Source organism: Ascaphus truei, chromosome 6 (assembly GCF_040206685.1).
Source record: "Ascaphus truei isolate aAscTru1 chromosome 6, aAscTru1.hap1, whole genome shotgun sequence".
In the NCBI taxonomy this organism is placed as follows: Eukaryota; Metazoa; Chordata; class Amphibia; order Anura; family Ascaphidae; genus Ascaphus; species Ascaphus truei.
The window spans coordinates 114,282,560-114,310,158 of record NC_134488.1 but is presented as its reverse complement, the minus strand read 5'-3'; the positions used below and the strand labels follow the sequence as shown (position 1 = coordinate 114,310,158).

At 42.0% G+C, this 27,599-nt stretch overlaps 1 protein-coding gene across 2 annotated transcripts in view; it reads left to right on the top strand.

Annotated features, from left to right (window-relative positions):
* The window catches only part of LDLRAD2 (low density lipoprotein receptor class A domain containing 2), a 49,453-nt gene extending 22,175 nt beyond the window's left edge, over positions 1-27,278 (top strand). Inside the window, exons 2-6 of one of the 2 annotated variants that reach the window (XM_075605846.1) lie at positions 3,604-4,194; positions 13,054-13,551; positions 14,234-14,410; positions 23,612-23,755; positions 24,555-27,278. In XM_075605846.1, coding sequence (XP_075461961.1) covers positions 4,101-4,194; positions 13,054-13,551; positions 14,234-14,410; positions 23,612-23,755; positions 24,555-24,805 — 1,164 coding nt within the window. In that variant the 5' untranslated portion in view covers positions 3,604-4,100 and the 3' untranslated portion in view covers positions 24,806-27,278. The remainder of the gene's footprint in view (positions 1-3,603; positions 4,195-13,053; positions 13,552-14,233; positions 14,411-23,611; positions 23,756-24,554) is intronic. The other variant, XM_075605847.1, reaches the window with a different exon arrangement.
* Positions 27,279-27,599: the final 321 nt, after the last annotated feature.

Below are 27,599 nucleotides of genomic sequence, written 5' to 3'. Positions count from 1 at the left end.
CCCATTATCTTGCATTTAGGATATCAATGAGTAAAAGATTCATCAGTGTCCATACTCTAAACATGGGGTGAATCATATTTTACATCCCAGTACCATATGTAATAGTGTGAAGGTATTAGAGGGAATAAGTGCTTAAAGAGTCAACCAAGCCGCTGAAATTGTTTCTCCATGCGCTTTTCTTTTAAATTTAGTGTTTACCTTTGACCCCGTTGATCACGCGAGAAGCATCAAGCTGCAGGAGAAATGGAAGTTCTTATTACCAACAATAATCAGAATCTGACAGTGGCTGTTCTTTTTGCTTTAGGGCTGATGGAGTATCTCTTTGGTAATGTCACCAGGTGAACCCAGTTCAAATCTCAGTGTCTGCTCTCTTTGTAACCTTGGACAAGTCACTTATCTTCCCGGGGCCTCAAACACCAACATTAAATTGTAAACTCTACATGGCAAAGCTCATTGTACTTGCAAAATGTGGTGTAGACTGTCAGTACAATATAAGGGGAAAAAAACAAATGTTACATATATTTTCTACCAGACCAGTCGTCACAAGTTATTACCTGAGATGTTATAGTAGCAAAACTATGAAGCAGTTTTTAAAGCAATATGATGCATTCTGCAAAATATGTTACAGAAAATTTCATTTTTGGTTGAAAAGTGTAAGATTTCACCATTTCTTTCTGTTCCTGCTTAACTTGGTCTATCTTTAACCACTTTGCTACCAGAGTGGCCTGCAAAACATCATGCTACAATGCCTTGCATGCCCTTCTGATAGCAAATAAGTTAAAAGGCATGTTCCAAATGTCATCTAATTTGTACCCTATACGAACAAGTTAATTTGTAGAATACATTATATAGATTTAGGGTTCATAAACATTAACTCAAAAGTCACTTCTCAGACACTTTCAACTCAACAGCAGCTTGTGATAGGCAACAAGGAATGCTGACAATTACTGTCCCTTTTTACCCAGTGTAGCAATCCAGGATTTGGAATTTCCTTGAAAAAGCAAAATTATTTAAATTAGGAAATAATGGCTATAGTGTTTTTAGAAGTCTTGGAAAAACAGGATTACATGTGTACTGCAGAGATTTTGTTTAATAAAAAAAATCACTTTATACCACAATTATGTTCATAGTGTAAGAAGGGGCGTGGGACAGTATTCATCAGGAAGCTTGCATTATGCATCTGAGGGAGTGGGAAGAAGCTCCTACCCACGGCTCCTTCTGCTAGTGCAATATACTTATATACAATATATATATATATATACAGGTTCCTGCCCTATTGGGGGCTTAAGTAACACATGCTACCCTTGAAGTATATAACGTTGCCTAACTGTGCTCTACTATCTCTGATACTATATTTTGATGCGGTTGCTTCTCTTTTTTTTTTTTTCAAGTGCCAGCTTCCCAAAATACACTAAACACAACATTGCTTTAAGGGATATTTGTATTTCTGGATAGCTCTAATACATTATATTTTTGTTATTGGAAAAACTGCACTGCAGGTGTATGGTTGTCATATCATAATCACTGTGAAAAGCAGTGGTTAATTGTGATGGTCCTGGTGGATAGGGAATACTACTGCTTTTTTATTTAGAAACGTTCACGTTTTATTATAGAAAGCACCTCCCTGTTCTCTTTTTACAGCATAAATATTTCTAAAATAATACCCAAAGACCTTTGCCGTAATGTATAATAAATGTAGATTTCTGTTTTATCAGAATGTGTCACTACATTTTTAAGCCACTTCAACTTTGAACTGGTGAACCGAAATTGTGTTCACGTTACCCCCCACAACCCCCCCCCCCGAACTTTTTGTAAAGTTTGCAAAATCACAATAAACTGAACATTTCTAGTGAAAAAAATCACCCATTTTTAAGCACTCAGTAGACCTGTGACACAAAGTCATGAAGTGTAATACAAATTTAAGATGTTGATAACATACAGCCTGCCATGTATTTCTTGACTGTCTTGTATTGTATTGTATGTCTTTATTTATATAGCGCTATTAATGTACATAGCGCTTCACAGTAGTAATACATGTGATAATCAAATAAATAACAGATAATATAAATAACAGATCATGGGAATAAGTGCTTTAGACATTAAAGTAACATAAAGGAAGAGGAGTCCCTGCCCCGAGGAGCTTACAGTCTAATTGGTAGGTAGGTAGAACGTACAGAGACAGTAGGAGGGAGTTCTGGTAAGTGCGTCTGCAGGGGGCCAAGCTATATGTATCATGTGTTCAGAATATCTACAGTGCTATTTAAGCAAGTGTGTCTTAAGGTGGGTCTTAAAGGTGGATAGAGAGGGTGCTAGTCGGGTACTGAGGGGAAACACTGTCTTCCAGAGAAACACTGCCAAAGTACTAAAATAAAGCAAGGAGCTTAAAACACATGAACATAATTATCCCACTTCTCTGCCACTGAAAACTTAAAATACAGACTATTATGAATAATTGCATTAACAAGCCTCTTTGTCCATTTTCCAATATGCAGTCAAGCCGTCTTCCCAATTCTGGAGAAGACATCAGCTCCATTAACAATATATGGGACAAAAGTCTAATCTAGTACAGAGGAGTCGAAATCACCTTATGCCAATGGGGAGAGGTGAATCTCATAAGGTGATTTCGTCTCGTCTGTACTCAGCAAAGGAGCACACAGACCCGGATACACATGGATATATGTGAGTACATCACTACTTAATTGGGAGCTTCCCCAGGTTCACTGGTTTATTTCATTGCTGGACATCCATGAGAGGTCTGGGAGGGTCCTAGGACTACCCCCAGACAACTTTCTTTATCCTTGCTAGACCGTGTTCCATCTAGGGGTCAATGCCTACAGCTCCAATATGTATTAAGGAAAATATGTGATCTGGTTTGCAGTGATTCATTTTCATGAGTGGGTATAAATGCTCTGTATCACTAGTTAATTGGGGGACCCCACCTCAATATTTTTTCCTGCTAGTACAGAGCAGTGGCTTCACAGTATACCGAAAATGTGTCTTTAAAAGGGGTAATCCATTTAGTTGGTATACAATTCTACATTACTTTATATTTGCCTGTATTTTTCTTTTGCTTCCTGATTACAGGCTTCACAGTGAAATATCTCAATGTATTCTGGGGAGATATTTTTTTTAGATCTTAAAAATGACCTGCAATCCTTTTTTTTTTTACAGCACTGGTTCATAATTAAGCCTTGGTCACTGCTACTTTGCAATCTCTGTAGTTTTGTTTCCTTGCTAGCCTTTTCAATAGGTGTTTTGAGTTGGTCATAACAAGGTGTATCTTTACAGCATACTGTAAGTTCAGGAGAAGCCTATCTGCATAATGTGTCTGAACTAAACTAATTTGTTGGGAAGCCAACATGAATGGCCACTGAAACCGAAGAGTTATGTACAGTTGTTTATCTGGGGTTCTATGATCCATAGCATACTGTACCATTGCATCGACCTTCCTTTTGTATAATATAGAGTTCTAAGGTCTGTCAAATTTAAATGCATCTACATTTTCAATATTTCTATTCTTAAACAAATCGTGTGTGTATAAATCTCACATTTTGTGGCAGAGGCCCTTTCAAACACACCTCCATGTTTTACTTTTAATTCCAGGTCAGTGCATCATCAGGGCCAGAAATCTACAGTAGATCCAACACATGTGCACTAATAACTACTGTAGTGTGTTTGAAGAGATGTCAAAGGAAATGAGAGGGAACTAGAGATCATAGCCCTGCCTGCAGGTTTGAAATTCCAGGCTGGTATTTTGTCTCTTACACTTCTCTCATCAAGCTCCCATCGTTGCCATGACTACCCACAGGCACAAATCCTGACCATAAAAGAGGGTTACCAATGAACAAAAGCAAAGCCCAATAAGTCATTGTGCTCTTGTCAAATAACCATCCAGGACTGGTGCCTCCTGCCGAAAAACATCTCTTTGTTTTCCAGTAGTGCAAAGAGGAAAGAACAAACCTTAAGTTTGCTTACTGGAACTGGGAGGGCACCGACTTGCTCACAATCACAGCTGTTACTGACTCGAAGAGACGACATCCTCCTTATACTTCTATTGCAGAATCAGTGGCACTTAGTAGCACTTGAAGAGGAATGCAGAGATGGGCAACAACAAGGGGAAAAGTTTACAACCGCTGTCAAAATTATTTGTTCTGCTAAGTTTTATGATGCCGGCAGCCTACACCATAGAAACAGGTAGGTTAGCACATCCTAAATCTATATTTGTATCTCTTTTTGTTGGAAAGAACATTACCCGTTACACAGTAATGTGTTTTTTTTCCCCCCCTCAATGTTGCACGCTTTGATCTTTAAGTCAAAGATGCAAGCACATAATGGAAATGGGGAAAGTAATAGGAGGGAACAAGTGTTGATGTTTTAATAGCGTGCAAACAAAGGGTGATTTAAACATAGCTGTGGAGTATCAACATTGAGCTGAAAAAGCAGCAATTGGAACAGTGCAGTTGTCGTATATATATCTGCAGCCCCGTTTCACAGCCAAGAGCAAGAAGACTGACTTTTAGGGACAACTTAAATGCTGGATGGCATATCCCCTAGATGTTATGACTTCTTTAAATATCAGTTTCTGTTTCCACACTTGGATAGTAGACATACGAAGATGTTTTTATTTCACATTCTGATGTTTGTTTAATAGTAAAGCCATTTATTTATTTACAGTATAAAAATGTTTTACCAGGAAGTAATACGTTTTCAAGTATGTCCTGGGCACAGTTATGATAACAATACAAGGTTACATGAAATGAACAGGGTTATACATTATATATAAAGACATTTCATGAACAGTTAAAAATATTACATGTTGTAGGCGTATGGAACAGTTACAGACCAGATTAAAATGTGAGACAGCTTTAGTGTTGAAAGAACTTAGACTGGTGACGGCTTTGAGAGTCTGGTAGATTGTTCCAGTTTTGGGGTGCACGGTAGAGGAGGAGCAGCCGGATACTTTGCTGAACCTTGGAACCATGAACAGTCTTTTGGAGTCAGATCTCAGATGAAAGTGCTGCATGTGGTAGGGGTGAGGAGCTTGTTCAGGTAGGCGGGTAGCTTGCCCAGAAAGTATTTGAAGACAAGACGGGAAAAATTAACTTTGTGCCTAGACTCAAGTGATAGCCAATCTAGTTCTTTTAGCATTTTGCATTGATGTGTGTGGTAGTTACATTGTACGACAAAGCAGCATATTGAGTTGTAGAGGGTGTCTAGTTTGCTAATATCAGTTTGGGGTTCTGTGCTCATTCACTGTTCATAGTTCATACTATGTCCCCATAGTCTATCATTGGCATTAGCATCTCCTTTGCATGTGCTTTTTGACGAGCTGGCTTAGGGAGGATTTGTTCCTAAAAAGTACACCTAGTTTTTGGATGTCAGAGTATCAATATGTAATGCAAATGTTAAATGGGAATCAAACCATATAGCCAGATATTTAAAACTAGTGACAGGGGCTAGAACGGTGATAGAGTTGGTACTGATCTGTAGCTCTATCATTGGTAGCTTTAGAAATATTGCCTTGGTCGAAAATACCATTGTTACTGTCTTGTCAGTGTTTAAAACAGTTTGTTTTGGAATCTCCCTTACAAGCTGAAGGTAGATCATTAACGAAGACTGAAAACAGTAGGGGCCCCAGAACAGAGCCTTGCGGGACACTGCAGGTGATATCCAAGGGGTTGAAGTTAGAGCCTGAGATAGACACATGTTGGAATCTATCTGATAGGTAGGAATAAAACCAGTTTAAAGCGTGTTCCCCTATTTCAGAGCACCAGGGCTTGTTTAACATGATAACCTGATCAACAGTATCAAAACCCTTTGCAAAATCTAGGAATATGGCTCCAGTAAATTGCCCCAGTTCCATTCCACACTGTAATTCGTTGCAAACTTTTAAGAGGGTAGTTACTGTGGAGTGGTTTGGGCGAAAGCCTGATTGGATTTGGCAGAGGAAGTTTGTTTTGTTATAGTAATCGCTTAATTGGGAGTGGGCACATTTTTCCATGACTTTGGATAGTATTGGGGGAAGAGAGATTGGCCTGTAGTTTGAGACACTATTTGTATCCCCACTTTTAAAGATTGGGACAACTCTGGCATTTTCCAGGTCTTATGGATATGGTCTGTAGACAAAATAGAGTTGATTAGGGAGGCAAGTGGTATGGCAAAGGCTGGGGCACAAGTTAGAAGCACACCCCACAAAGTATTCATTGAATGCGTTTGCAATGTCAGGTGGATTTGTCAGAGTAGTATCATCCTTTTTTCTGGTTGTGCCCTTGCTGCCTTTTGCCTGCTGCTGAAAGCGTGCTGCATTTAACAGTATACATATACATAAATATGTGTACTGTATATATATATCTCAAAGAAAAATCTGCAGCACTTGCAAAGATGAGGTATCAAAAGGTATAAATTAATTTAATCTAAAAAGTACAAAAAATAAAATATGGGCCCATATTTTAGTTTTGTACTTGTTTTACATGAACTAAATGTATACCTTTTGACACATCATCTTTTGCAAGTGCTGCAGATTTTTCTTTGCTAATGAAGAGTGCCATATGTAAAGCATTGGGATTGAATTTACCGTAATGCTAAATAGAGTGTGCCTGACTTACTGTGCTCTCCTGTCTTAAATGTAATCAATTTAATGTAATTGACACATTTCTTACATAGACAAAGTTCACACCAACTTAGACCCTGCAATTTAAATGACTAAACAAAGTCAGAAATCTGACACCAAGAAATACATTGCTGATACGTATCATGTGCTTGTCGTGCAACCGAAGTTCTTCTTATTGGTTTGTTAAACCACAAAATAATCCAAAGTCCATGCATAGTACTTCATACCATAACATTAATGGTCAAATACCCAATAATACATCTAATGTCTTTTAACCTTTAAAAAAAAAGAACTCTTTTTGAAGCTTGATCCCTTGTTAGATCATGGTTTTAGAAGTTGTGTTATGAAGGATTTTCGTACATATTCTGATACATGGTGCTTTGAGAACCAAACCGCATCTTCCTCGGGTGCTTTTGAATCTAATGTGTTAATGAGACGAGTATTATCATATATTAAATAAATGTTACATCTGAATTAAGCAATACAGGCATACCCCGCATTAACGTACGCAATGGGACCGGAGCATGTATGTAAAGCGAAAATGTACTTAAAGTGAAGCACTACTTTTTTCCCACTTATTGATGCATGTACTGCACTGCAATCGTCATATACGTGCATAACTGATGTAAATAATGCATTTGTAACTGGCTCTATAGTCTCCCCGCTTGCGCACAGCTTCGGTACCGGTAGGGAGCTGGTATTGCTGTTCAGGACGTGCTGACAGGCGCATGCACGAGCTGCCGTTTGCCTATTGGGTGATATGTCCTTACTCGCGAGTGTTCTTAAAGTGAGTGTCCTTAAACGGGGGTATGTCTGTAAAAGGAATTCAGGGCTAGTGGTAACACCAGGGGTTGCAGTATTTTTTTTACCCCATTTCTTGAACTGCCGTATAATATAATATTGTTCCTTTCCCATTTCTTTACCTACCACAAGCTTCCTTTAACTCTTTTAGAGCTGAATCACCCAGTGATGCACTGCATGGGGAATGTGCCCCTTTGGTCCCCCTCAATTCCCTCACAACAGACCCTTTGAATGATCTTTTTTTACCACTAGAATTATCTGACACTTTTTGTGGCTATAGTCACTGTCTGTGACCCAAATATAAGGTTTATGTGTAGGAGGCAAGGTCAGATAAGAACCACTAGCAAGGCTGGACATAAATAATGATTACCATTTTCAGGTATTATCTTATCACTGAATTTCAAACTGGGGGTGGCAGTGTGGGTCAAATGTCCCCTAAGATCTCTTTGCTTAAAGGCAGTGTTTGCAGAGGTTTTCCACAGAGAATAAATGTCATTACCCTTCAAAGAAAGCATTAGGACTGGCAGTGAGAGAAATACTCAGGGTGTGTTAGGCTAAGGCCCCACTCCCTCCGTCAGCGTGCCAGCACTGCAGACAGGCGGGGCGCTGACAGACACAGACCACGATATGCGGTCTGTAGGGAGCGGGAGCCGGGGCTGGAGTGGGAGGGAGGGGGCGTGGTTTAAGCGGGGGGCGTGGTTTAAGCGGAGGGACCCGCTTCCCCCCCCCCCCCCTCCACGGGCTCGGGCTGCAGCAGGAAGCTGCTGCGGGCTGCCCTAGGTGTGTGATCGGCTGGGCTTGTACAGACAGCACTGGGAGAGGGACACTGTATCCGGCTGCAGCAGGGGACTAACTCACACGCTGACACTCATGCACTCACACACACAGGCAGGCACACACATACACACACACACACACAGGCACTCACGCCGCTTTCCCTCCCCGCTCCCCGAAGCCTCCCCTCCCGAAGCCTCCCCTCCTCATTGGCTCACAGCCACACCACATGACGCGTCGACGCTAGGAATTACAATTCTCTTGAATCCCCTAGCGGCTGACTCATCACAGCATGTAGTGAGCTGATGCACTTGGAGAAAACTGATTTGCCCCTGGGCACAATAAGATGGCACTGTGACCTGAAACAGTCTCCCGTTCTGTAGTCAGAGCTTCACTCACAGGCCAATCCTTCTCATTCGCTTCATTGTTTGTATTCTATGGCCAGATGACCCATTGGGGATTAAATATATGAAGCCAGACAAACTTCTGGAATGTGTCTTTGGCAAAAAATGGCCATACAAAGGGTCAAAAAAATTGAACTACATAAGTTTTTTTTACTGTTTTGAAAGGGCAAAAGCTTAGTTTTACAGACTGAAATGTTCATTGCAAAGACTAAAAGCAGAGAAAAGAATTGCATAACCACACATTCTTTTTTCCATTTGCCCCCCCAAAAAGTTAATATAATTATCTAATTGTCAATTTGCTTTCTATCATTTCCTTTTATTCTTTTTTTTTAAATTATTATAATGCCTTTTGTCCTAGCTAAAAATGAGATATCATTACGAGCTAAGACCCCCCATTCATCTACCCAAGGAATGAACAAGTTCTCACACAACAGAGGTGGATTCCAGGAACCAAGTTCCCTTGGAAACTGAAGCAATAAAAGTTTGGGGGCCTGTAAATGTCTATACTATTTGGTACCAGCACCAGATGGTGATGGAGCTGAAGATATAAAGTGGGGGGGGGGGGGGGGGGGGTGAAGGTTTATTTTTTTCTCTACAACCATTGGGCTGTTAACAAGTGAATAGATTTATGTTTAGCATTTATGTTGAATAATATATTTCTCTAACAAAAAAGAAAAGTAAAATACAAGAAGGTTAAGCAATACCTGCCACTTTCTTAATTTTGAGTTTGGACGCAGAAAGGGAATTTGATCACCTAAATAAGTACTTCCGTTTAACATAGATGTAAAAAATCCAAGATAACAGTCCAAGGCAGATTAGTAGGAAAGGTATGGCTGAGAGAATAGTAAATAAACAGACAGGGCAATAAATAGGTGAAAGAGACAGTGAGATATAGGATCAAGCATCAATCTGCATAGTGAAAGGTTGGGGGGGGGGGTCCAAGGGGCAGAGAGTTTTGATTTGTAAAATTAACAGAGGCAGGGAGAAACATCACAAACAATTATGATAGTGTGTAAGAAACCCCATATCAATGTTATGTCCTCTTGTTTTAGTTTAGTTTCTCTACTTAATTCATCACCTAAATTAGAAGTTTATATTTAAAAACGCTAGACGCATTCGACTTTGGACAGACATTCTTGGCAGGAGTTAAAACTCAACACACAAATCCGACACAAATCATTCAGCTTCAGTTAAAATAGGAGGTTATTATCCAGCTCCTTCCCCCTTATGCAATGGAACCTGGCAGGGTTGCCTCTCTCTGTTGATATTTGCAATAACCATGGAATAATTAGCCAATTATATTATCTGTGTATCAATTACTAATATCTGGTCTCAAGATAAATACATGATTTGATGGGAAACATAATTATTCAAGGAACTAGATATAGAGGAATATGGGAATTAGCAACACACTCCTCCATTAATACCATAATTAAAAATTTTTTTTTTAAAGAAATCCTATATAGATGGTATATTTCTCCCAAGAGAACATGCATACTTCAATATACTATACCTTGTTTAACCGTTTCCTTGTTCAAACTGCTTCTGTTTCTAACTGCACACTTTAAACAACCAGCACTTCAAATCAACCACAAAGATCAGTATACGCAAGCTCAGAATTTGTTAGAAGCCTCTGTTTAAATAGGGACACCCACCAGGTGTGTTAGGTTAGCAATTAACTAACCACACCCACTGCAGGTATGTTAGGTTAGCAAATTAACTAACCACACCCACTCTGCCTCAGGTAGGAGAAAGGGGGGAAAAAGTTACAGGCTTCAATTAACACAACATTTAAAAATAAATTAACCCACTGCACACTCCCCAAAATCAGCCACCATTGCTAGTATACACGAGTATGCACAGCACTTCCCTTTCCTTCTGTTTCTAACAGCACACTTTAAACAACCAGCACTTCAAATCAACCACACAGATCAGTATACGCAAGCCATGTTCTCTTGGGAGAAATATACCATCTATACAGGATTTCATCCAGAGACCTATATTACCAGAGGACCCAGGTACCTGCCAGAGACTGACATGGAGGGCCACCTGCTTAAGGTACCCCCTGGGACTTTGGGGTGATAGGCTGGTAATGGGAATATCCCTCCAGTCCTGCAGATAGGGTCTGGGGAAGTAAGTAAGCCCTTACAAAGGCATAGGGGTTTGTTATTTTGTTGTTTTTGTATGTTTTGCCTGGATAAAGGAACAGGCTCAATAAAGCCAAGATATAATTTCACCAAAATCCGTCTCCATTATATGTACCTCTGCACACATCTTACATATGGTGTCAGAAGTGGGATGAGAGGTGGCCCTTGAATTTAAAAGGGGCCCCGGAGACTGCCTGTGAATTTTTGTGCTTTTGCCTGCATACAGTTTCTGCAAACTGCCTGAGCAACAAAACAATCACGTGCAGAAGTGACCCGATTTAAATAGCTACATATCCAGGCAGGAAAGCTACAACTGCACTAGGGAAATCCACAATGCCATAGTTTGACTGGGAGGACTGCGAAAGACGGTGACCCACACAAGAGACTGATGCTGTGACCAGAGTCAACCCTACCACTTGTGAAAAAAAAGAAAACCCTGTGAATTTAACATGACCGCCCAGCTGAAGTCAAATACAGACTCTGCAAGAATGTGGAAGAAAATGTGTTCCTGATGTAAAGAGCCAAGCCACACGGAGCTGTGTCCCTTCAAGCCTTATTCGGATGATGAGGATGATCCCTATGTGGCCCCAGAAAAAGGGCTGCAGCCAGAGGAATATTTTTTTCAATGTGCCAAGCAAGTGCAGCAGCAAGCAATGCGCTGTGGCCACAAGGAAGATACAGAAGTTTTACTTGGCAAGGGCACATCCAGTATCACTGTTGAGAAAAAATGTGTGCACAGTACTGCTGATGTTTCAGAACCTACCAAAGTAAAGAAAAAGTCTACAGAGACACCTGTGAGAGCTACAAACTCTGCAAGTAAAGGCTGCCCACCTGTAGAACTTTAGCTGGGGTTCTAGAGAATACAGTGGAAACAGCTGCAATAGCGCCTCCTGAGGTCAGGAAGAAAAATACACCTGATAGCCCCAAAATGGAGGACAATATGTGGCATTCCTATAATTAACCTACCCCACGGAAGAGTGGCCCTTCTGGTCCTATGGGGATATGGATTAGGATGAAGAAATCTCTTATGGGGAACCCAAACCGAGTCACACCCACAAAATACCCCAAGAATGGTGGAGGTGCCTAAACTCTGTACGCACCGAGCAAACAGATCTCTATGACCCCGAATATTTCTGCCAGCTAACGCAACTGCAAGAAAAACCTGGCAGATACAATGAAGCTGCTGAAGTTTCAAATAAAGACGGAGACCCCAGTACCCCTGTTGGGATGGAGTCGTCCAAAATAAAAAGGCGGAAAAAGAAAAGTGGTTCTTCCTTACCGTAGAAGGAACAGACACGTCCGCAGATCCCGTGGCGGGTCCAAGATGCCCTGCAGCCTAGAGAAAATGGAGGATTAGTCACGTGGATGACTGAATATCCAGAGGGCCCAAGGCAGAAGTCATGTAACACAAATAAGTGTCTGTTCAGTGCCAACAGTGAGGAACCCTCAACCAACCATACCAGGAAATCGGAGCCAGAACCATTGAGTGACATCCCTTGACCAGCCCTGAAGATGCACTGCAAGCTGCCAGGCATAACTGTGATCTGCTCCGTGAAGAAGTGAAACTGGAGAGAGAAAATAGGTGGAGGGAATGTTTTAGGAACGCTGTAACTTTTTCCATCCGCATCACCTCGGTTATTCTTTTTTCTACAGTCCGCCTAGAGGGGGGGGGGGTGATCTTCTTCCAGGAAGCCGCCATGGCGCATCTAGCCGCCATCAGTATAAATGATACTAGCATCCTCATAGGCCGGCTTATATATCACTGGTATCTCACCCCAAGTCATCTGAAGCAGATCTATCCGGCAACATCAGACCTGTGCTGGAGGGGAAGTGGACAAAGAGGGGACATGCTCCACATTTTGTGGTCATGTCCAGTGGTCCAGAAGTATTGGACCACTATCCAACTATTATTAAAGATGTAACATATCTTTCGATTCCCATAGACCCTTTGACCTTTCTCCTGGTAATGCAAATTTTTAGCCAGAAAAGTTTACTTTAGACTTAGTGGATTTTGATTGACTCAAATATACTTTAATTTTCGGCATCCGGGGCCTTAATCGCTTGTAAATGCTATCATGCGATTGCGCAAACACTTACTTCCCCAAAGCAGTGGAGACTGAGGCATCTCACTTTTACTTTTAGCTCTATAGTATTCATACAAGAATTTGTTCCAGTTATTTTCCTACAGGCCATTATCAGTCCTCGAATGAATTAAAGTTTAGTGTCTAAATCCTTCAAGTTTCTGTAGCAATGATATTCTGTAGACTTCTTATTTGTCATTTCAAACATGTACCTCTTATTTGTCTTCCTTCCGCAGTGAATCTAGTGGACTTTTGTGGCCAAACCATCAAAGGAGATGGAATGATTGTTAACTCACATGGGGACTCCAGAAAATACTACTTTGTCTCCATTGGAACAGACTGTCGGCTGACCATGCAGGCTGCTGCAGTGAAGGACAAAGTCCAGTTCCAGTTTCGCTTCTTCCTGGTCTATAGCCTCCTGCGCATGTCTAATATCCAGAGTCAGACATTTGGACCGGGAACAAACAACACTGCACCAGGTCCTCCCTCTCTGGAGACTACCAGGCCGGCTGTGAGGGGTCCGGAAACCTTATATGACCCATGTAACGCTGGCTCCTATGTGCAGTTCTACGATGGCAAAGACCAGCACTCTGAGCCTTTAGGGCTCCCGCTCTGTGGGAAAACCATCCCTAGGCCAGTCTTGTCCACTGGCAACTATCTGACCCTAAGGCTGGTCACCAGAGGCCAGCAACCCAGAGTAGACTTTGTGGGTGACTTCACCTCTTTCCGATTAGGTATGAGCAATATTATTTGGTGTGTGATGTAGAGACACGGAGTGCCTCTCTCTCTCTGCCAGCTTATAGACCTCTATTTCTACAATACATTATCTCACTTTATCTGTGTAGAATTCTTGCATTGCTCTTTGCCTTCCTTATGTATTACCCATGGTACAGTATATCCGTAATTTCTGTTGTAAATACAGGAGCATTCTGGCAATAAAATGGCACCACTATTTCCCCATATATTCAGAACATAACTGGTTAACACAATATGCACCCTTTGCTATGCAGGTGTAACACATCCAGCTGCAAATCTGCACTCTGCTTTAATGTGGGAAGTAAAAACTCTATACAGTATGTTATGCTTGGCATTCTTTCTGTATACAATGGACAACAAGATACAAAAGAACTATAATTACATTGACAAAAGCATCACCTATAGCAAGCTTACAATTGACTGATCCCTCATATCAGCGGTGCAATTACATCATGAATTTGGAGGTGCTGTTTGAGGGGGAAGAACGTAAATTGACTAATTGGCTATGCAGCTGCCACATTTTACCTTTGCCTCAAAAAAGGCTGTCCCATTTTGGCTCACTCACACACATTTATCTGCCCCACACAGACTCATCTTTTTGGGCATTTAGCTCTGCTGCATATTCATTTTTCAATTGCTTAGCTGTGTTTCCAATTACAGGATTCAACGCCTCGGAATGCAGCGCTGAGCCGTACTTCCATTGCCACAATGGCAAATGCATACCAGCCAGCCTAGTCTGTGACTCCAAGAGCATTGATAATTGTGGGGATGGGAGTGACCAGTCTGCCAATCCCCCAGCAAACTGCATCAACATCTCTGAAGACAGAAGAGCAGGAGGTAGCAAAGGTTTAAATCCTTTTTCACTGTCTTTGTTAACAAGTGTAAGAAAATGATAACTAAAAAAGTATAAATAATGAAAAGAAACGTGCAGTGCATCTCATTAAGAGCTGTTATTTGGGGCATCCACAAATACCCAGGAGCAACAGCAGCCGTTGAAGAGTCTTGTACTAAACACATGTTGTTAGTCTTACTTCCTAGAGTGACCTGCATTACAGGCTGTTGCAGTTTTAAGCATTAAGCAATTGTTTAGGCCCCCAAAACACTTAACTTTTGTATTATTCTTTTTGGTAATTTCTGTGTGTGATGGTAGGGGCAGTGTGGCACAGTATATTAAAGGTTAAGCCTGCTTGTTGCCCGTACCAGTGAAGATGGGTAGTCCTATGTAGGGGCTATCTTAAGGCTACAAAATGTTTGCCAGTCGGTTAATGCCTAAACCCCAGATAGGTATCTGTATAAATAATAAACTTTATTTCATGTAGCACTTTTCCCCCAATGGGACTCAAAGCGCTTCACAATTACAGTATAGCGCGCGGTACGCAGCACATTGGAATTTTTACAGATACAGTCACTTCCCAGATGAGCTTACAATGTATGTGTTTTGGTGCCTGTGTGTTAAACTGTATTTGTGATTTTTTTTTTTTTAAGTATTATTAAGGTGTTTACAGATACATTTCAAAATATTACATTGAAGCATATTGTATTTACATGTACATAGATCATCCTATAATGTTACATAGTTCAATACATAAGAAAGTCAAACCGCGCTCTTGCTTCCTAACAGGATCTCGTAGTGGATCAACTCTTCCCTCTTGCAGCTGATGTGATGTGAAGGCACCCCTCCTCCACAGGTCCCGTCGCAGGATGGCTCCAAACGCGGGCAACAGCAGGGAATAAAACACAAAAGCGCACCGAGGGTCAAGATTTAATTAAAACATGTTAGTAGTAGTAACAATAAAAACTTACATATAAGGGTAAGTACATCCAGTATTAAGGTGCAGAGGAAACAGGAAGGAGTAGATGCTTCACATAATCCCAAGACGCCCGTTCCTACTCCCAATTTAGAGTGCAATGTAAGTAACAACCCACATAAATCTCACAAATATCATCCACAACCACCCAGAACACCCAGAGACCCCAATTATTATCAACACAATCCACACTTCTTTCCTCATCACGACCAACATTATAGACACACGCCTCAACATCATAGAGACAGCACTTCATATAAACCCCCATGGGGTCACCCCATGGGACACCCTAGTCATTGGAAATATCAAAAATCAAAAAATAATAAACATTACCAGAAGTATCACTACACACGTGATCACAACCCTAGAGAACCCCCTAGGAACTCAAGGAGTACAGTGACACAACAGCAACCAAACATTAAAGATATCAAAGAGAACCCAATCCCAGTGACTAATAAATATGAGGTCTTAGGAACATTGCCAGAATCACAAAATGAGGATTTTTTAGCCAGATTGAATCAAGTCAGGCAAACAATACCAACCTGGGATCCAAATCATCCACCAGAGACCAAACAAAAACCATCAAGAAAAAGGGAGAATTCAGAAGGGGAACAAGGGGGAGAGGAGGAATCATTACAACCCTGCAAAAAACCCACCCAGACAATATCACACTGATTAACAACGGTATTTACAATTTATCATCTATCACTGTAGATAATACACTTATGATGCTGTTAAGTAAAGGTTTATCATTTGCCCCCACATGTGAAGCTAAGAATTTCGATCTGTATGTGGATCTTCAAAAATTCACTCGAAAACTCACACTGGGTAGACATTTTTCGAATGCTCCATACAGTGTTGAAGCAGCATCCCTCGATATATGTTCAAATATTGAGGGCTTTACCATAGAAGAACAAGCTGCGTTGGTTGACCTCACCAACTTAGCAGATGAGGGATATATGGATGCTCATTCTAAATGTCCAGTGAACCATACGAACTATAAACCTCGATCAGTCTTTTATCCCTATCACTCTCGTGGTCATTATATAGAAATCTTCAATAAATTAGTAGAGAAGGATTTTAGAGAACTGTGCCAAATTGAACATGGGAAACATAAATACACTAATAACCTAACTACACAAGAAAAACTAGTATTACAAGAATTAAAAAACAATCAAGATGTCATTATACGTGAGGCAGATAAAGGCGGGGCCATTGTCCTCCAAAACAGGACTGATTACTGTAGGGAGGCATTACGGCTGTTATCTGATAGTAATTCCTATCGGAAACTATCCAAAGATCCCACCAAACAATATCAGGAAGATCTTAAATTACTACTTGTAAGTGCACGACAATCTGGTGTGCTAAGTAAGGCAGAATACGAGTACCTATTTTGCGCTGCTCCCACCATCCCTATCCTTTATCACCTACCCAAGATTCACAAATCCCTCACTGATCCTCCTGGGCGACCTATTATATCGGGTATTAACTCTCTCACAGCGAACCTTTCCCAATATGTAGACACTTTTTTACAACCTCTTGTGCCAACATTACCTTCACACTTATTAGACACTACCTCGGTTCTTACTCTACTTCACGATTTTCCTTGGGTGAACACCTATTTACTAGCCACTTTAGATGTACAGGCACTTTACACATCAATACCTCACAAAGGTGGATTAGAAGCTATAGATTTCTATCTAGCACTTCACGATACACTCCCACCTATACAGCGTCACTTTATTCACGATTCCATAGAGTTCATTTTGCAACACAATTATTTTCTTTTTCAGCACGACTACTATGTACAACACTGTGGTACTGCTATGGGGACCCGCTTTGCACCTTCCTTCGCCAATCTTTACATGGGATGGTGGGAGTCGATGCATATATGGGGTATCACTGTATCTCCTCCTCAGTTAAAACTCTGGAGGAGATACATTGATGATATACTAGTTGTCTGGGATGGCGATGAGACGTCATTTAAAAACTTTGTTGATAGAATAAATAACAACAACTTTAATCTCACCTTTACTAGCAATGTCCAAAAGGACAATACTACCTTCCTGGACCTATCAATCTCCATTAAGGGAGACTCTCTTCTTACCCAAACTTTCTTTAAAGACACTAATGTAAATTCCTATTTGCATCCCAAAAGCGGACATCAAAAGAAGTGCATTGACAATATTCCGTATAGCCAATTTCTCCGCATCAGGAGGAATTGTGCAACTGTTGATAGCTATATGGAACAGTCACAAATACTGATTAAACGCTTTAGACACAAGGGCTATCAGGAGGAATTAATATCCGAATCCTACCTTAAAGCACTGAATAAAAATAGGGATTCATTACTACTAAAAAAGAAAAAGAGTAAACAAATTCATGCCAAAACCATAGGATGTAAAAACACTGACTTAGAAGTCGATAACATTCACACACTCGATTCCCCCCCTGTCAACCATAAAAAAGACAAACAAGAGACACCATATTTTGTGACACAATTTAATTCTTCCTATAACTCCATAAAAAATATTTTGACCAAACATTGGCACATTTTACATATGGATCCAATTTTAAATAAATTCCTTGCCCCGAAACCACCCGTTGTTTTTAAAAAAGCACAAACTTTAAAAACCATCCTTGCCCCTAGTCTATTAAAGGGAACAGACAAAGAGCCCAAGAAAGATCTAAGGGACCAACTGGGAGTCGTGGGAAATCATAAATGCGCTAGGTGCAAGATTTGCACCTTAATACTGGATGTACTTACCCTTATATGTAAGTTTTTATTGTTACTACTACTAACATGTTTTAATTAAATCTTGACCCTCGGTGCGCTTTTGTGTTTTATTCCCTGCTAGTTCAATACATATTTGCGATACCCATTCCCCCCCACCCCCCCTTTCCGATCTTATAGCTGGTCTTGATCTAATATCTAGACCATTTAACTCAAAACCTTGTATCATAGCTTGCTTATGACTCCCATTCTTACTTTTAGTTATGATATTTGTTTAGACTAGGCTCTTCGTTTTTACTCTGTTCTGTCATGTTGTTATGTTATGTTGTGATGCAGGACGTTCTCCTTATTTTCTATTTCCTTTATCCGGTTTTCCGTCCGGTTTAGTTTACCATCTTATCTTGGGTGTCATCTGAATTTATTCTGTTCTAGCTGGGGAGAAGAGTTTCCATCAAATTTGTCATACTGGTTATTTCCTACTTGTGCGGTAGATATTCTGCCTATCGTGATCAGTTTGACCAAGAGGGATATTATAAGTTCTATGTTAGGTGCTTGTGAGTCCAACCATTTGATCATAATGGCTTTTCTAGCTACCAAGAGAATCATCTCTGTTGGGAGAATGCCCCCCTGTTTTGGTTGATCTTAATTATCCAAGGTTCAGTATTGGCAAATATCATGGGGAGGGGGTGTCTTACCCAGCTAATTTCCGTAACTTCTTTAATATATTGTAGGACCTGTGTCCAGAACGTGTAAATTTTTACGCATGTCTAGAGACAGTGTTTGAGGTTTAGCTTTAGGGAGGTTGCATTTGGGGCATTTCGTTGTGTCTGCTTCTATATTCGTAATTGTCTGGCGAAGGGTATATACTGTATGCCCTATGCATTATTTTAAATTGCATTTCTCTCCAGTTTTCTGATGTAATTATTTTACAAGTTCTGACATACCCAATCGTTAGATCTTCCATCATTTGAATTCCTCGGAAGTCTTGTTGCCATGCTTCTAGATTTTTTTTGTTATTTTTCTCCATGTCTTGGTCTCTAATTAGTTTATTTGTCAGCTAGCGAGTATCTGGTATCTGTGTCTTGACTGAAGTACGTGTCCATTGCGTTGTTTTCTAATATGTGTTTTTTGTAGTCTTGGAGTTTTTATATTTGTGATTTCTATGTGACTCATTGTATGCTTGAGCCAGTAACCATGGTCAATAAGTCTGATACCCAGCCTTTGTGTGGGGCCAGGTGGAGTATCTATGGCAGAGGTGGGCAACCTATTTTTCAATGTAGCCACAGGTGTGGCGAATGAGAAGTGAAATCGCCACACCATGCTTTTCGTTTACTTGCGTCACTACAAATTTTAGCTCCTATAAAACATAACAGTTCAAGGTCGGGTCTAAACTCCAACTGAAGGCAGAGGGGAGTATTGGATGTCTGTGCTGCGTTAATGACTCATTCAGAATGCGGAAACCAGCACACACTGCCAGGAAAAAGTTTATTTTACTGTGGGAGCTGGTAAACTCAAATTCGCCACACTTTCATGGTCAATTCGCCACTTTGTTTGGCGACAGGGTTGCCCACCACGGGTCTATGGTGTGAATGGTGAGGCGGGAAAGGGTGAGCCCTCCTGCTGCTGAGGTTCATACTCCAAAAGCGGGTCATTGTTCTCTCCCCAGCAGCAAGGCGTCTACCCCTACGGGGCTATGAAGCTGTTATCAAGGCCATAGCCTGATTAGTCCATCCCAAGTGAGCCCTTTGCTTCTGATTGGGTCAGCGGATAGGTTGGAGGCCGAGAAACTATAGAAGCCGATGTCGATCTGAGCTCAAACGTTATTCATGGTTGGTCTTGGTGACTATAGGCCAACTGGAAAAGTGAACTGTGTACTTTACTGAGAGGCAGTGATCCCTGGTACTGGGATACTCTGGAACAGATGGAATGAGGAGGCATCCAGGGTACACTCGCTTCAGCAGCTCCCTGCAACTAGCAAGCTAGTAGTACACCGTAACCTCTTGTTCTGGTGAATTGTTGACGTGTTTGTGCATTGTGTTGTTCCCCGTTTGCTCCGGTCAGAATAAAGCTCAGTTTATTTAATGCTCTCATTCTGCCTGGTGTTTGTGATCCCTGTAAAAGTCTGGTCTACTGTGACAGACTTACTTTCTGGTGGTTGCAGTGGGTTCGCCAGGCACAGGGCTGAAATATTCTTGGTCAGTAGACCATGAATTGACCAAAGATGATTAGCCGATACCGTGGCTGGACCAGGAAGAGTTGGTCTCCAGATGCCTGAAGGTTGGAGTACCCACGGAAGATCTATCCAAGACAGAGACCCTCCATGACTTAGTATGACCCAGAGCTGCCAGGTCATCCAACTCAGTGAGCAAGCTTAGCGACCAGGTTGCCCCGCACAACCCCGGAAGAGAATGGCTGTTATACATACCATGGGAGATAATAGAAGTTCTGATCGCGGTCGGTTCCATCCTCGTCAACCCTTGCTGGGAAGTCAGGAGTCTGCAGGCAGCCAGTCCTCACGGCTGACATAGCAGTTTTCCATTTTGCCAAGGTTAAAGAGGACGTGGACGGCTATCTGCAGTAATTCGAAATGATCTGCCACATCCACCAACTTTATGAGGAAGATTGGGTAACATTTCTGTCCCCCATGGTGGACGAAGTGCACTGAGAAATTGATACTGTATGGAGGAGGCCGATGACTAAAATGTTTAAGCAGATCCTCCTCTCCTGGTATGCTATAACTTCTGAATCCATATTCCGGTCTCTCTAACGTGTGCACCAGGATACCCACATCAAGTTTGTGTCCCGTATGACTCTACCTGAAACGATGGGAATCCGGCAGTGAAGTAACCACCACGAAAGAGCTGCTAAAGCTGTTTATTAATGAGCAGTTCCTAATTCGAATTCTTACGGAAGTCCAGGAATGGGCCCTGGACCACAAGCCAGCCACGGTGCACACTAAAAAGCAGAGATGACTGATGATTTCCTCATGGCTCACGCTCACCTCCACCACCGGTCTCATCCGAGTGTTCCAAACCAAGGGATGTGAGATAGCTGCCTGGTGGAGGAACAGCGGCCCAATCAGATGACTAGGTTGAACCCCAGTTTTCCATGGCCGACAGAGTTTCAGCACAAGAGAAAGTGATATCGGTGCGGCCTGCTCGGCATAGGCACATAGTTTTCCCTAATGCGGCGCAATGGATTAACCCCGCTCTGAGGCCACAACCGATTAATCCACGCCCGGTCGCCTATGTGGGGATGGCGCCGAGTAGGGTGACAGCCATACTCAAAGAAGCAACCCCCGATGACAGTAACCCATCCGGTAGAGCACCACATCACAGACTCACCTTTGTCCAGTGACCATCGGCACCACACTTATGGCCAGCTTGCTTGATACCGGGGCAACTATATTGGTCCGCCCCAATCTTATTGCTCCAGAAGATATTCTGCTCGGCATGCACGTACGAATGGCAGACGGAGTCCCATGCACCATCCCTTTGGCCCAGTCACCTGAAGTCAAACCCGCGAAGCTGCCAACCAGGAGGTTCCTACTGTGCCCCAAGTTGTATTCAAAGACGATGCTCCCCAAGTTTTTGAGCAAACGTCGATCGTCCCAGAGGAGTCCAGAGAGGTAAACCGGGGAGAGCCCGACATGACTGATCCCGCTATCCCCGACCGTCGGACGAGGATACAGAGCAGAGCTACACTTTCTGGGAGGCCCAGTGATCTGACCCAAGCTTGGAGTGCCTGAGACAATGTGTTGCCAAGCCGGCCTCTGAACACCATATTGTATATCTGAACCACCAGCTGCTATATCGGAGGGTCACCTACGAAACCATAGAAAAGAAGTGCCTGATGATCATTTGGGCCCCCAGGAAATTTCAGCTGTACGTTTGTCGCAAAACATTCACCATGGTCATGGACCGCAACTCATCAGCTGGGTATACCGTTTGTTGGGAGAAGATGGGAAGTTATTGCGGTGGAGCTTGGCCCTTCAGGAATATGACTTTCCATGCAGCATAAGAAGGGCAGCAACCACAGCAATGCTGATGGCCTATCCCGACAGGACAACCACAGCCAGTGCGACAGTCAAGGACTCCCATCGACCCAGGAGTCTAGCCCATCGGGAATGCCACCTCAGGGGTCTCTTCTTGAGGGGGTGGGTGTGTGATGGTTGGGGCAGCGTGGCACAGTATATTAAAGGTTTAACCCGCTTGTTGCACCTACCAGTCAAGATGGCAGTCCTATGTAGAGGCCATCTTAAGGCTAGAAAATGGTTGTCAGCCCTTTTAATGCCTAATCCCTAGTCAGGTATCTGTATAAAGTGTGCTAAACTGTATTTGTGGTTTTTCTGTGTGTCTATGTGACTCGTATGCTTGGGCTAGTAACAATGGTCAAGTGACTGGCATACAATGAGTCAGATAGCATGCCTTTGTGTGGGGCCAGGTGTAGTGTCTATGGACAATGGTGAGGTGAGGAAGGGCGAGCCTTCCAGCTGGGGAGTTACATACTCCAAAAGCGGAGCATTGTTCTCTCCCCGGCAGCAAGGAGGCTACCCTGTGGGAGGTATGGAGCTGGAATCAGGGATGGGTGCCTAACCCCGTTGTCCCGATTCCCTTTGGTCAATTCCAATTGTCCACACTTCCAAGCCCTGCCCTTATGGGCTTTCCTTGAACACAGCCTTGATTTGTCCGTCCCCAGTGAGCCCCTGGCTCTTAACTGGCTCAGCAGAGGAAATGTCTCCGCTGATTGGTCGGCACCCGATTCTCCATATTTTCCGATGGAGGCCGGGAAACTATAGAAGTTAATGCCAATCAGAGCTCCATAATAGTTCATGGTTGGTCTCTGTGACTGGAAAAGTGAACTGTGGACAGATATGCAGTGATCCATGGTAGTGGGATACTGTAGGACAGACGGAACAAGGAGGCATCCAGGGTAAAGTCGCTTCGGCAGCGCCCTGCTACTAGTCCCCCGTAATCCACTTCTGGTGATTTGCTGCTGTCTTTGTGCATTGTGTTGTTGCCTGTTGGCTCAGGCCAGAATAAACTTTTATTTAACGCTCTCCTCCTGCCTGGTGTTTGCAATTCCTGTAAAAGTCTGGTCTACCTTGACAATGTGGTTATGTGGTATATTAATTTAACTAATTAAAATGTATCCCTAATTGTATATACCTATTTTATCCTAATCAGTGCTTCAGAGCTATACAACGATTTGCAAAGCAAACCCGGTCACTCCAGCCCATAAGAGGTAAAAAATATGGTGGACTTGCACCACCTCTAAACACATTGAGGGAGATAACAAAACTGTATTAAGGGTTTATCTGAGCTCCATACCATATGCAATAACTGCCATTCACTTAAATGACCATTAATGCTGTTCCGGGTCTGATATCTGTTATTGCATCTTCGAGAACCCCTCCAATTGCAGTGATTTGCTGATTCCTCTAATTGGTTTGGGATATGATTGAATGGAGACCTATAGTTGTATCTTCTTTCATAGGGTTGACTGGAACAGGGACTCCTGATGAAGTCACAAGCACCACTACAGTCTTAGAGGCAGCAGCCTCCAACACGAGCTGCGGGACTGCAGGAACCCACAAGTTTCTTAACCCAGACAATGTCCTACAGCACGGATCTGCTTCAGGTGCCAGGACCATATCTTGCTGTTCTAGCTCCTTTAAAATGATGCACTGTAAACTCTGGGCATATTATGGGGTTTCTAAACTGGCAAACTGGTAATAGAGCGACTATATATGTATATACATATATACACAGCAGTGGAGCTGGGGGTTTCACCAGAATGCAATCGCGATATTTTTAACTCCAGGGACCCCAGGTGTAGTTACCAGTGTTTCTACTTTCTCCAGGTAATTAAAAATGGCCACCAAATACCGCTCGTCCTGCAGGCCGATAGTTTGTAGCAGGATGGCAGCCAGACGCAAACAGGCTCTAAATGTATGTCGAAACTACACAAGAGACTATGAAGGGTTTCTTATTAGACTCCAGATGTAAAATGGGGGCAATTATAAAGTACAACCATTTATGTACAAGATTTATGAAAGAAATACAATGGAAAAAAATTAGATTATTTTTACTTAGCAAATGTGGTGCTGTTTTTGTAGTCGGGGACAATGAGAATCTTAAAGAATTGAAAACACTCCTAGTGCTAGAAATGAAAGATTGGTGCAACCCATGTGAGATACAATGATGGGAATCTAACAATCACGATCTTCAACTGTTCAGACGCCAACCCCAATAGTTAGATGGTCATTCGTAGGTGGCGGATGTCATGTGACTTCCAAAGCTCTTGCGGTCATCATTTCCTGCCCTTATTATGGTATGTAAAGAGCCTGATTTCAGATGCATATCTAGCTATATTGTCCTTTCTGGCCTGGCGGCAATAATAATGATACCAATTCACTCTGCATTATTCTCTTTTTCAGATAGGCAGTCATACACTTCTCTCCTCTCCTTGTACATCATCCTGGGACTCATGGTGGGAGTCGCCCTGCTGTTCTGGTGCTGCTGGTCCCCAGGGTGGTTTATCTGGAGGATCAGTGCCTGCAGATTCATCCCATGCTGCAACTCCTTCTGCGCCTCCTGTCACCTCTGCACCCGCAGTTGTGTCTTGAAAGACAAAAGTCGCCCAGGCAAAGTGACCCCCCAGAACACAGCCACTGCTGTGCCCGTATGATATTACCTGTCATGTCACCTGTCCGATCAATCCCAAAGTGGCGGGACAGGCCTTGAACCATGATTGTTATATTTCCATGTGCTCTTCCCCAAAACGTGCAATGCTTGATGATGTACAAGGAAGGCCCATATACACGACACGAATGACTTCAGAGTTATTGTTCTGTACATGGTGTAAGAAGGCAGCACATTCTTTTGGGAGGTTAATGATACAGCTCTACCTCAGAGTAGCATCACTGTAGCTAGATTCAGCAAGACACACAACTCTGTTCCACGAAGATGCATGCTGACAGACTGCAAAGGCATGAAGGCAACAGGGAAAGATCTGTGGACTTCCATGCAATGGGAGGACTACAGCAAGCTTTGTTTTATATTTATAAGCTTTATGTAAAAATGCTGTGCTAAACCATGCCAGTATGTAAAAAACACAGAAGCCACACAATGTTTGTGTACATTTTTTAACACAGTTTGTGACCATGCTCTTGAAATATAAAAGCTGCAGCCACGGCTTGACAAGAAGACAATATTTTACATGTTCCGACAACTGGTTTATTAGTTAGTTGTAAAAAAAAAAAAAAAAAGAAAGACCAAGGCACCGAGGTAAAAAGATGATTTTGAAGTAGCATTCATGGATGGAAATGGTGACAGAATTAAGTATTTAGTGGTTATGTCCACCCATAAAGGATGAAGTGGGTTGCAGTTTGTAGGTTAACTCTTACCAGCAGTATCAGTGTTAAGAAGCTAACCTAATCACTGTAACTTTTTACACATCTGCGCTACTAACATTTGTAAAGGCAAATAAAAGGTAATCGTCCTAGAGTGCAATGGTTCAAAATCAGTACAAATATTAACCCCTACAGAGCTAAAGGGACCTGCAATACATTGCTGTGCCCTAGCAATTAAGGGGTTAAAGACAATAACACGATTGATGACCATAATAGATTAAGGGGCTATACATCAAATTGTACAAAAGCGTGCACAGAACCAAAACGGTGGATATCTGCCTCATGTACAGCGTGCATCACTTTGTGCTGCAAGTAACTTCTGTCTGCCTTCACATTATTAGCAGCAGTATGAGGAGCAATCACATGTTGCACTCCAAATATTAGCTTCCTGTGTGTTCAATTTCAACACATTTGGAATATCGTTTAAAATGTGAATCTGGAGCTGGATTAAACCAGTGTTTTACATCCATTTAATGCATCACATTAAACTTGACGCAGAGAATACGAAATCATTTTTTATGTCCACGGCATTGATATACAGTACGTTGAAAACAATGTGTTTGATACATAGTCTCTCCAATAAGTATTGGGTAAAGACAGCATAAATGCAAGGGATGGTTAGTTAAAAAGGCAGTTCTGTATTGCGGCGTTAAACAGTTTTCTTTAAAACGAGGAGACTCCTATTTTTATAGCACCAGAAGAGCAGTTAGACTGCATGATGTTTATTTATTTCTGTAAACCGATTTGTGACACTTTGCTATCTCTAAAGGGATTCCCTGTGCATAGTTATGTAGGATGAGGTGCGCCAACCTCCTACTGCTGGAGTGCTACCTTAGCAAAGCAGTAAAGAGCTGCCCGTACTCCTGCACCCAAGTGCCTCCCAGACTAAACAGGTAAAGAAGGAAAGATCCATTCCACCATGTTTAGCTTGAGGAGGGCTATCTGTTCCCAACCTGCAGCTGGCCTCTGTCCTTATCTCATGTTTTCAGCAGAAGAGAGATGTTGTATCTCCACAGCCACTGGAGGGAACTTTACAGCATGCAAAGTCTGCATGAATCCGGCAGAAATATTAAAAAGAAAAACAAAAGCTTACCTATTATCTATACTATAGATCTAATATACAGGTGGCCAAAACACCCAGAAATTGATCCTGCTAGGCAGGCCCATTGTTTTAAAACGGCATTGATAATGGTTGTAAGAGCTGCATAGGTAACAAGGCTTGCAATGTCAACGTCTGTCTACTGAAGCTCAGTCTATTGACGCTGCTTCTCAACACGGCCTCCATCCCTTATCAAGATCCTGAACATTGACCTGTAGAGTCACTTTTCCATTCCTGTAAAGATTTACACTTCTGGCACCATCACAACCTGCAGATTTCCCTCCGTTTAGATGCTAGGCCTCTCCCCAGTGAATACAAAAACACCATCTTATTCCAGGACACTGAAGTATGCCAGTAGTCGTAATTTAATGCCCCTCTCCAGATCTTGAAAAGTATAATTAATGTAAAGTACTTTCTGTAATTTCTTGTAACTACCAAGATGGGAGAATAAGGTTTATTGTTATGAGCCTTAATAACTTTTAACAATGTAATATATTATCATAGCCCAAATCAGGACAGGTTCCTGCCTAGTCCTGAGAGCCCTTATTACACCAACATAAAAATGGGAATTCATCAAGCGTTAGCTGGATCAACAATTGATAAATCTAACCCTTGCTCTTCATTGAGGCAAACCTTCAAAGGTGCATTCACTCTTAGGTCAAAATTGAGATAAAGACAGATTATCGTTGTATGCTCCAAAGAATGGTCGATTTTTTTTCCAGAATTGCATAATTATGTATTTTATGTCTTACAAAGAAAAGACCTTAAGTCGTAGAATTAGTTGTTTAAGGTTCCAGTAGTAAATTGTGCTGGAGAAGTGTAGACTTCTTGTAGGTTTTGATACCTTTTGGGTCAACATAACAAAATTACATTTAAGTGGACAAAGCTTTCGAGACATTACTGGTTTCTTCTGTTAATGTGTAATTGGATATTACATATGAATAAGAGACCTGGGAAATTTCAAAAGCTGT